Below are 12,118 nucleotides of genomic sequence, written 5' to 3' on the forward strand. Positions count from 1 at the left end.
AGTGACCAATGACTTTATTGGTAGGCTACTGTTTACTGCATATGTTTTATTACAAGCTGTGTGTGGCAGCGGGGGCGTGGTCAAGCGCCCGTCCGGGAGAGAAAAGCTGTAAGGGCGCTTACACCTGCGCTGAATTATGTCTAACACCGGTGTCTAATTTCAAGTGCCCTGCTTCACGTGTCCTTCTTGGGAAAACTGTCACACGGGCACCAGTGTGACAGTTTTCAGCAGGGCACTTGACATTCCAGGTAAGGCTTTTAATGGCCACAGCAATGTTTACAATCAATTTTATAAAGTTTCTCAATTCTTCTATGCGCCAACACTAGACTGACGTGTGTCACTCTCTCAGCTCTGTGGCTGCTGCCTTTTTATGCCGCTCTCCCCATGCTTACTGAAATTAGACACCGGTGTTAGACATAATTTAGCTGAGGTGTAAGCACCCTTACCGCTTTTCTCTCCCGGACGGGCGCTTGACCACGCCCCCGCTGCCACACCGTGTTTCGTTAAAGCCTATTTGTTTTTGTTACAAGCCGTGTTTCGTTAAAGCCTGAGTAAAGTTCATTTGTTTCAATGTACCGGTAGGCACCTGCGGCTTATAGACAGGTGCGGCTTATTTATGTTCAAAATAATATTTTATTTAAAAATCAGTGGGTGCGGCTTATATTCAGGTGCGCTCAATAGTCCGGAAATTACGGTAAATGTTGTATCACCCCAATGTGGTTTCCCAAAGCTATAATGCCAGACTACATTAAACTTAAGGCCAATAGACAGTGATTTGGAAAGCATACAATTTAGGCTTCAGATTTAAATGTTGGCTCAAGTTAATATATTGATGCCTCAATAACGTATCGATAAAATAACGTGCCGATCAGTAATCGATGTATCGTTATTTTATGATATTCCTGCTTAGAAGTAGTTTATGCGACTCGTCCTGCATATTCCAAATCTTCTGATGGCATACGAAGGGTTTTGGTGTGAAAGTCTTGCATAACACATTCATGAATGTGATGAAAGTAGTTCTTACACGATGCCACGTGTGTTCACGCTAGAACTTGAGTTGATTTTGCATTAAAAACGGTTCAAGTTCTTGCGTGTACAGGTGAATAATTGTCTGTTACGTAAAATTATTTATGCAAACAACACATTAAAGGATCGGACAATCTACAAATGTTTTGCGCAGATTATTCAGAGCAAAATGTATGTGTCTGGATTGTGACAGCTTGTAGATTCAGCAGATATTGTGCATGTTGCTTCAAACACTAGTGATCTGCTTGTCTGTGGATTTTTTTTTTTGGTAGAGAGATTAAATGCAGACCTGACATGTAAATAAGAACAGCTGCTGCTGGACTGCTTCAGTCTGCGTTAAAATAATTGCACTAGAAGCATGTAAATGCCTGTGACATCAAAGCGGCAACAGGGACGTCAATCATTATTTATATGCCAGACTAGCACCTTGTTTAAACACTTAACATTGACTTTGACCTTTGGCCACCTCTTGAATTATATGTTCATGAATCAGACTAAGCAATGCACCCCCATAAGGCCTGATCACACTTAAACAGTGTCCTAACCAGACTCTACGCAGCAAAGCGACAAGCAATAAAAGCCATCCATTTCATGTAAATCAGAGGTTTTGTCGTAACCAACTGCGACAAGAAAGGAGAATTTGTTGATCGCTTGGTTTCTATTTATACAGTGTCACACTGTGGGTACCCCTGCCCACAGTGAAATCTCTTGTGAAATGGTCTAAAATCCAGCTCATCATAACCATATATTAAACATCAATTTCTGATTGTCTTTGATTATGATGCATTTTATTTTGTCTGATGTGTAATCGTCATGCTTTTCAGTATATTGGATATTTCTCCTTTTTTGCCTCATAGGAATGAATAACTACTGTATGGTCACCATGCTTAACCACGCCCTCAGTGTATGACGTGTTGCCGACTGTATATATAAACATTTTCTTTCTAAGAAAAATAAGGGTTACCAGCTAAATATATTAAAACATAAAATTACAATGCACCAAAGAATTACAATATTTAAAAATCGCAATACATATTGATATATAATATTACCAATTCAATTCCCAGCCCTCACTGAAAAAAAAATGAGGTGTTGGATTTACTTAAACTATGTACAGTTTGTAGCATTTTTGCATCATGCTTTTTAAGTAAATTCAATTTATGGTCATTTTAGGTCAGCATAACTAGAAAACGTTTTTTAAAAATACACAAATGTGTCAGTTCATTAAACTTTATTTACTTAAAGGTGTGTCAAACGGATAAGATTTAACAACTACTAACAACTTCTTTCAAATGAATTGACTTGTTTTGTTGAAAAGTGCTTGAGATTAAAACTGACCATTTCTTCCGTGTAATGTGTGTCCATCAAAGATGAGACTTTCATTGAATGATGTGTCTTTTAACAACCTTAATGTTCTTTACAGTTAAGTAAAACAGTAAAAAGAAATATAAATTTTAATCACTTAGTGCTAAAAAGCGAGACTCTCTTGTTAATGAACCAGAACACCTGTGTGTGCGCAAGTCTGTGAGTTGCACGTTAAACTCTTAAAGTGACAGTACCATTTTTGCGCTTGTTATACAAATGAATGTAAACTCAATGTTTCTACTTTTAAATTGTACACATTATTTCAAACATTGACAGCTCATATCATTTTTACAAATAAAAGTTCATGATAGAATACTAATTGATAGAATGTAGAATTTGTATATTTTTAAAAAGTTAAAATGTGATTATAATAATCAAGACAAACAAATTATTACAAAAATAAATATACACTTCCACATACTTTTTCAGGACAGGTTCTGTTCAGTTCTATTGCTTGTTCTGCACCTGATCAGCCTGAATGTAGCCCAGTATTTTTATAAGCTTATTTTACTTTATTTCTTTATTTTTTTTTTTACTTACATTAACATTTATGCATTTGGCTGACGCTTTTATCCAAAGCGACTTACAGTGCATTTATTACAGGGACAAACCCCCCGGAGCAACCTTTCAGTGCCTTGCTCAAGGACACAATGGTGGTGGCTGTGGGGATCGAACCAGCAACCTTCTGATTACCAGTTATGTGCTTTAGCCCACTATGCCACCTTTTCATATGGGAAACTCTTATTATTTAAAATTTGAGCATCTGTATTGTGAACTTTATTTTGATGAGAAATTATTATTTGCATTTTGCACAAAAATGTTAAGAAATAAACCTTTTTCTCTTATATTGTATACTGTATCGAACCGATTTATGAGATAACCATATCGTCCCATCCCTATTGAATACTGAACGTCTGTCACAAGAGCATGAACTACTATCCTATGAAGCATTGCGACAGCAGTAATCAAATTAAAAACTATAACAAAATGTAAAAGTACAGATTTTAAACTTTTTTATAAGTATATAAACTATAAATTTCAAGTTTATTGCAAATTATTCTAATATGTACAAATTTGGAAGTAGTTTGAGAGTATAGGGAGAACAACTTGAGTGTGTCACGAGAGTGTGTGGTGACTGCAGAGCTCTTTTGGTGCACTTTGTTTGCCACAACTCTCTGATTTGGTGGATCCTTCTCTGCAGTATCATGGGTAGTGTAGTTTTTCTGTCTATAAATGTTCATAAGTTATCATTACAAATCAATTCCCCAATGGGAAAAAAAAATATTTTGACTTCCTGAATCTTACTGTTGCACTCTATAGGCCCTTAATGACTCATTTATAATCTATAATCTTGCATAGGATTAACTAGACATGTCTGAAATGAACGAATCAAGCAACACAGCAACCATGTTGCCATGCGGTATGAGAGTTTAACACTTTCCTTCCCAATGCTTTGATCTTAATATCATTTTAGCACCCTGGTTATGCTGTTATGTCAGTGGCCCGACCCATCCTAAGCTCCAAATCACAGGGCTGTAATCCGTGGAGAGACTGTAGGTATGCACAGCAATGCGGCGATTAGAGGGAATTTTCAGTTTAGGATGGCCGCTTATTTTAACAAGGGATCTAGCTGAGTCATCAAGGAGGATGTGTAGGGTGTGTCTCTGATGCGTTTGAGTCATCGCTTTATAAATTGATTTGGGTGGAAAGGAAGGAGTGTCTGTTGGTCATGGACAAAATGCCTCTTAATTTGGTAAAAGCTTGTGTGTCGCATGAACACAGTTATGTTAGTTGAATATCTACAGATTTGTAAATGCATATATGTACATCAGTAATACAACCTGCAGTGGTCCCAAAAAATATTTAGATAGAAAAATCTGAATGCTATTGTATTAGCAAGATTTCAAACCAAATGGCATTCTTTTTAAAGAATAGCACAGGCACACTTTCCACACAAAACATTTTACAAAAAGAAGTTTTTAAATGATAAAATAATGGATATACTGTTCAAAATGCAGACAAAGTATTTAGACAGTCTGGTTGCCAAATATTAGAGGAACTTGTCCATAGTTAATGTCCTGTAGATGTTCTACTAATCTGCTCGGAGACTCGTGTGAATTTAAAGGGAACTGTCTTTATACACCCACTAAAAATCACCTTGGGACCAGACTAGTTGGTTATAAGGAATTTTGGGGGAAAAAAAGGCTCAAAGTCAGGTTAGTTCTAAGTCTAGATGCCACTTGCTTTGATTTGTTTGTTATTTAATGCAATGACAATTAATTTGTATGCATGGCTCATGTGTCCAAATACTTTTCCAAATTCTTATTAAATGTGCTTTTCATTAATCGTATTATTTCTTTTGCTTTTTCCTGCTGTCTGTGTGTATATGTGCACCGCATGTTGGCTGTTCTCAGATCTGCCTGTTCAAAGTGTAGTAGCTGACAGATGGCCAGAGTCTTGTGGTAAGAGTCTTGGAGTCACTGCTGCTACTTTGGGGTTTTGCTGTGGTGTGTGTGTGTGTGTGTGAGCCTTATATTCTCATTTAAGTCTTTGTAAACTTCTGTATGAACATCAATAAGCAGAAATGCTATATTTAAACATTTCAATTTGCCAATTCTAATGGTTAGTTGATCAATTACACCGTGTTTTGACAACCAACACGAAGTTGAATATTAGTTTCTCACATTCAGAAGGTTTAGATGTACTTTAAAAGTTTGATTTCAGTCAAACTGAAACAATAATTCGTCTTTCTAAAATGGCGTGCAAGAATTTTAGCTCTTGATGCATGGCTGGACTTTTCTTTACTCAAGGTTTCAGATATGCTTCAGATATTCTGTGCCTACCTCTTAGAAAATTTAGAATATATCCTTGAGTCGTGCTCCATGACAGTTTCCATGCAGGATATGAGAGATGAGTCACTGTCCTATTTTGTCATATTTTTAAATTCTTAGCGCATGGCCTATGGACATCACCCTTTAGCCTCATTGTAGTCTACAACAAATTATTTTTTTGTGATTTGGATTATCAATTCAACACTTCTGAATGTACTTTCCCTGAGGTCCACTTTTAATGTTTTTTGCACCACAAATGTCGTAATTCAGTAATATATGATAATTTTCCTCCATGTCTCTGGCTCACTGTCTGAAAGCTCGGTTTTGACCTCTGTGTCCGTCTCCTTTAAACTTCAATATAAACTCTCACAGTTATGATTGGCTAACATCATGCAGCCCATTGAATACAGCCATAAATACTGCATTTGAAATTCAATTGGAAGGGAATTATTCACCTCCACCACAATAAAAAGCAAAATTTTAGGGTTTACACATAAAGCACATCCAACATATTTCATCTGATTGTATCAAACTGTTCACTCAAGCAACGCAGCACCATAAATTATAAATATAAACATGTCATCATGAAACCATGAAACCATGAATTTGAAACCATGACTCTGACACGTATCCTCCACTGATGCGATCAGGAATTTTGTTAAACTCTAGTCACAATTTCCTGATGTTGGGATGTTTCAATAGAGGCCACAGCAGAGAAGTGACTTATCACATCTTTCATCATCTGTTTACTCTGGACGAGACATGGCTGCAATGGAATGGAGCAGAACTGACATGTTTTTAAAAGTTGAGTTTGTACAACACATCGCCGCAAACACATCAGAGCGGTCAAAAACATCCTTCTAGTGCATGTCTATGTAAGACAGACAAACAAAAATAGTGCAGTTGGGCGCAAGAATGCGTTCAGGAAGTGTTTACACTCCAAACAGCAAGACACAAAAGTGAGGTCTCCTTTTAGAGTTGTAACTTGACATTGCGTCTTTCAAAAATGGCACAAGATGCATGATAATGGAAAAAGCAGTTTTATTTCATATTTATGTAGAAAAACTTTCAAAATAGTCCAGATGGACAGAAGAAGGTGTCCTGTGTAAGTACCGTTTAGTGTAGAGAAATAGGAGGCCCATCTCCTCTTCACCTTTCTGACTGAGCACCAGTGGACGGATGGGCCAAGGGTGTGATAATGGAAAAGTAGGCATTGATGTCTTGCTGTAGAGCCAGTCATTTATCTGTGTGATGTCTAGGGCTGGCTATCGAGTTTGATACATTTTAGGTACCAACCGTATTGCCTCTAAACAATCGAGTATCAAAAAATGTCTTGTCGTTCAGTACCAAATTTTATTACCTAAGGGGTTAATCTCGTCAACGTCAACGATGAGCATATAGCATGCTAGATGTGCCCAAATCTAAAAGTGCCGGTGATTGGCTGTGTTTAGGTGTCAAGGAAAAACACTAGTTTATGCCAGTTATGTCCAGAGACACGGCTCACATGTGAGGCTGTAGTGTGTATGCGTCCCAACCCCATAGATGTAAAAGATGTGGAAGATGTGGAAAAGATCAAAAGTGTGGCTACATTTCACCAGGCTCGATTTCAACTGCGTGCAATGCAATATTTGCGACAAGATAATTGCTGCCAAGACCGGAAAATACGACAAATCTGATGAAGCACTTGACAATGCACAGAATAAATTTAAGAGCAGAAAGTTGCTTCGTCTTCAACTGCAAGAAGACCGAGCCGGTGCATTCATTCTCTCAGCGTCCGAAAATAAGTAATCGATTACTTGATATTAAAAATGTAAGGTCAACCTTCAACCTTTTGAACCTGTTTTCTTATGAAAACGAACACTGTGCATAAACGCCAATATTTAGATTAAAAAAAATGACAAAAAATATTTGCAATCACACATGGAAACATGCTTTTTATTTTATTTTTTTACTAGTCGAGTGTTTAAAGATGTTTAAAGGGATAGTTCACCCAAAAATGAAAATTCTCTCATCATTTACTCAACCTTATGCCATCCCAGATGTGTATGACTCTTTTTCATCTGCTGAACACAAACGAACATTTTTAGAGAAATATTTCAGCTCTGTATGTCCATACAATGTAAGTGAATGGGTGCCAAAATGTTGAAGCTTCAAAATACAAAATAGGGCAACATAAAAGTACTCCAGATGACTCTGATGTTTAAATCCATATATTCAGAAGCGATATGATCAAATATAATTCAAATATGATAAACAAATGACTTCAATATTGATCTGTTTCTCCCCCACGCCTATAAAATCGTGTCTGAACACATGGATTTAACCTGTGGAGTCACATAGATTACTTTTATACTCCCTTTATGTGGACTTCAAGCTTTTGGCACCCATTCACTTGCATTGTAAGGACCTACAGAGCTGAAATATTCTTCTAAAAATCTTCATTTGTGTTCAGCAGAAGAAAGAAATTCATACACATCTAGGATGGCATGAGGGTGAGTAAATGATGAGAGAATTTTCATTTTTAGATATGAAAACTGCATTTCACTCGATTAATCGATTACTCATGCACATCCCTAATGCAAATAAAGACTCAGATATACAACACTTGTAGGTACACCATAATCTTCCCTAAATAAATCTTCTTTTGTGCAAATTCACAATCTTTTGGGATCGTTGTTGCTCTTTCATGACTTATGGTTTATAAATGGTTGTTGCTGTATGGCTGTGCATGGATGAGGGGTCTTATCTTATAATAATTTTTTTTATTAGCATTTCCCATAATTTTACAGAATTGGGGTTGTACGTGTGTTCCAGTTTAAAGTCAAAGTGATATAAAAATGTACCCGTTTACTTTCTTGATACACATTCCTGGTCTAATTGAATGAATGTTCCATTTATATAGTGCTTTTTGGACACTACACACAAAGCGCTTTACACTGTGATCTCTCCTCAACCACCACCAGTGTGCAGCATCCACCTGGATGATGTGACAGCAGCCATATTGCACCAGTGCACTCACCACACACACTAGCTATTGGTGGTGAGGAGAGAGTAGAGTTATGTAGCAAATATATTGATGGGGATTATTAGGAGGACATGATTGAGAAGGGCGAATGGGGGGAATTTGGCCAGGACACCGGGTTTACACCCCCACTCTTTTACGAGAAGTGCCCTGGTATTTTTAATGACCGCAGAGATCGGTTTTATGTCTCATCCGAAGGACAGATTGTGTAATTGTGTACATTCATCAGTGAGTCCCCTTTCATCAAAATAATAATTTGCTCCTCCTGAAATGACTTTACTCAGCCATTGCTTTTATTTTTCTCATTGAATATCCTCATAAAGTTGATTTTTGTATTAAATGTTTGACTCATTTCTCCTTCAACGTTCTTGTTCTCTAAAATGAGTTTGGGTTTGCAGTGCTTATGTTTGAGTTTAAAACAGTTTTCTAGTTTTCTTACATAGACGTCCTGTAAGGTCAAGAGCATGGCTGTGAACAGGAAAAGAAACTTTTTTTGTGTTTATATAATTGAAAAGCTCTTTTATGACTGAGTGCACATGGCATGCTCAAGGCCTTTTAGGAAATCAGTTTTAGTGCATTTACCCTGTCTCTATTCATTGTGAACATCTTTCTCATACACGCATCCACTACGTGTGACCAGAAAATCACACTCAACTTTATCCAGCTCCTTGATTGGTACCTGCCAAGTCCTCATCCTTTCTCAAGATCACTCCATATCTTTCTGTTCCTTAACACTTACACTCCATCTCTCTCACTCTCTCTCTCTCTCAGGGCTCGTGCAGCGTTGTGTTATCATCCAGAAAGATGAGAATGGCTTTGGGCTGACAGTGAGTGGAGATAACCCTGTGTTTGTTCAGCTAGTGAAAGAGGGTAAGAAAGACTATATCCCTTTTTTGTCGTTCTTGTTTGGCCCTTTGCAACTTGAGCATACATTATATTAATTTAAAGTCAGTGATATTTAACACACATTTGACTCATTTAAGTACCCATGCTTGGATAATTAGTCAGTTACGTAACAATACAGTGTTATTAAGATACTAACAGTGTTGAATACATACTTATTTGCCTGGTCACTGCAGCAAGGCAGTACAAGTTTGTATTAATGCTACTGGTGACCACCCTTACACAAAAGTACGGTACTGTGGTAATACAGCGATGGTATCAGATGGTAATTCCATAGTACTTTGGTATATACCAATGATTACGATATTCATTTGCAATGGTATTTACATGGTACCTCAAAGTTCTTCAAAGAATGGTATGACCATGGTACCATCTCTTTTTTTCCACATCTATTTTTTCCCCCCATTCCATTAAAAGTTGTGATGACTTTTTCTCTTCTTTTGCAAACAGATGGAGCTGCCATGCGAGCTGGTGTTCAGACAGGCGACCGAATCATAAAGGTGATTTAGCTCAGATTTATAAATCTGTGGAATAGATTTGAATGTCAGTAGTCAAGATTTAGGTCAAAAGGGGTGCCAGCTACTGGATTGACAACCTCAGAAACTATTATTAGGGGCTTGTGTCTTTATGCCCTGGAGCAACAATACACAGACATTGTCCAGACAGAATCACCTGTGGACATGATGTCTCTGGTACCTCGCTGTGCCTCCTGCTGGCAGCATGGAGAAATATATAAAAAATTACACAGACATGTTACCAGGACTTTTAAAGGAGTACTAAGCAAATTATTATTGTTTTGATGCAGCATCTGGAAAAAGTCAATGTTTTTTTAATACTAATCCCACTGTATACTTCAAGGTAAATTTGTTATCCATGATTAATTTGTTCCAGCTACTGAAAGTATCAGAGAATAATAAATAACGTGGATAGCATCGAAACCCTTAAAAACTGATATGTGGAATTGTGTCTGTTCAAATTCACACCAAAAACACTGCATATACTGTATGTGTTTTAAAGTATAACAAAAAGGAAATGGACAAAACTTTATTTGGCACAAGTACTCTTCATTTCTTTGTGTATAACTCCTTTAATGTGGAAAAACTTACTTTGTGCACCTTTTTAATAAATACATCACATAATGCAGTGATCCCTTAAAGGAATAGTTCACCCAAAAATGAAAATTCTCTCATCATTTACTCACCCTCATGCCATCCCAGATGTGTGTGACTTTCTTCAGCATAACACAAATTAAGATTTTTAGAAGAATATCTCAGCTCTGTAGGTCCTCACAATGCAAGTAAATGGTGACCAGAACTCAGAAGGTCCAAAAAGGGCATAAAGGTAGCAGAAAAGTAATCCATATGATTTCAGTGGTTTAATCCATGTCTTCTGAAGCAATATGATAGGAGTGGGTGAGAAACAGATCAATATTTAAGTGTTTTTTTTACTATAAATCTCCACATTTGGCCAGTCCCAACCAGTAGGTGGCTGAATGTGAAAATGAAAGTGTAGATTTTTAGTAAAAAAGGACTTAAATATTGATCTCTTTCTCACCCACACCTATTATATTGCTTCAGAAGTCATTATGGATTACATTTATGCTGCCTTTATGTCCATTTTGGACCTTCAAACTGGTCACCATTCACTTGCATTGTGAGGACCAACAGAGCTGAAACATTCTTTTAAAAAACTTTGTGTTTTGCTGAAGAAAGACAGTCATACATATCTGGGATGGCATGAGGGAGAGTAAATGATAAGGGAATTAAAATTTTTGTGTGAACTATCCCTTTAATACTTCTGTAATGGACAGTTTTACATGATTCTTTTTTTCATACAGGTCAACGGGACATTAGTAACACATTCAAATCATGTAGAAGTCGTAAAGCTAATAAAATGTAAGTGGCCTATCCTTCACATTAATCATTTGACTGAACTAATTCACCTTTTAAAGGGATAGTTTATTAAAAAAAAATTCTGTCATCATTTATGCAAACTGATGTTGTTCCATTCCTGTATGAGCTTTTTCTATGAAACACAAACAGTGATGTTTAGCAGAATTTGAGTCCCAGTCACCATTCACTTTCATTTTTTGGAATAAAGACACATTGAAAGTGACTAACACTAACATAATACCTAACATCTACTTTTGTGTTGCACAGAAGAATATAGGGTGAGGCTGAGCAGATTAATAAAACATTTTGTGTCAACTATCCCTTTAAGAAATACAATATTGTACCATTGATGATTTTAGTGTACGAGTATCCCATTAATCTCTTTTTGTGTGTGCAATTAACCTCTTATTTGTGTATTACTTAATTTGTATACGTGTTTACAGCGGGTTCCTATGTAGCCCTGACCGTGTTGGGGAGACCGCCGGGACTGTCTCAGATACCCCTGTCGGATGGTGAGGGTGAGGAGGGGCCTCTCTTCTCACTCACTTCCCCTCACTCCCCTGGACCCATCGGCCCAGACCGCTCCTCTTCCTCGCCCAGCCCCTCAGAGCGCAAATCAGCCCCTCTGTCTTTATGGGTAAGAGCAGTAATGAACAGGTCTTATCTCCACTTGTGTCACCGATCACTCACTCATCTGCCCCTTTGGCTTTGTTCACACTGCAGGAAAAACAAAATAAATGACTGTTTTTTAACAAACTGCAGAGTATATGTGGACAGATCTGCAGTTGCTTTTGCTAGCACTTCCACATTAGTTTGGCATATTAACAATGCATGTGGATGTTTACCATGTGTGAGAGTCTAGCAATAGATGTATTCAAATATGAACACATTTGTCACAGACAACGGCTTAAATGGGAGAGGTGGTTGTTGCTGCTAGAGTTTACAACGGTCCCGTTTTAGCTGTGACAACCCATATTTTGGCCGAAATTAAGAGCATTGTCCTGTATTTTAACAGGCAGTGAAATGTCCCATAAGACTCCAGTGTTCTAATCAATATTTTCAGAAGTGATATTATAGGT

At 37.3% G+C, this 12,118-nt stretch overlaps 1 protein-coding gene across 1 annotated transcript in view; it reads left to right on the forward strand.

Moving 5' to 3' along the window:
* Window positions 1-12,118, forward strand: part of LOC127637669 (rho guanine nucleotide exchange factor 12-like) — a 104,293-nt gene that overhangs the window by 45,149 nt on the left and 47,026 nt on the right. Inside the window, exons 4-7 of the mRNA XM_052118857.1 lie at window positions 9,016-9,114; window positions 9,598-9,647; window positions 10,985-11,042; window positions 11,483-11,676. Coding sequence (XP_051974817.1) covers window positions 9,016-9,114; window positions 9,598-9,647; window positions 10,985-11,042; window positions 11,483-11,676 — 401 coding nt within the window. The remainder of the gene's footprint in view (window positions 1-9,015; window positions 9,115-9,597; window positions 9,648-10,984; window positions 11,043-11,482; window positions 11,677-12,118) is intronic.

The sequence above is a fragment of the Xyrauchen texanus genome, chromosome 4, assembly GCF_025860055.1.
Source record: "Xyrauchen texanus isolate HMW12.3.18 chromosome 4, RBS_HiC_50CHRs, whole genome shotgun sequence".
Lineage (NCBI taxonomy): Eukaryota > Metazoa > Chordata > Actinopteri > Cypriniformes > Catostomidae > Xyrauchen > Xyrauchen texanus.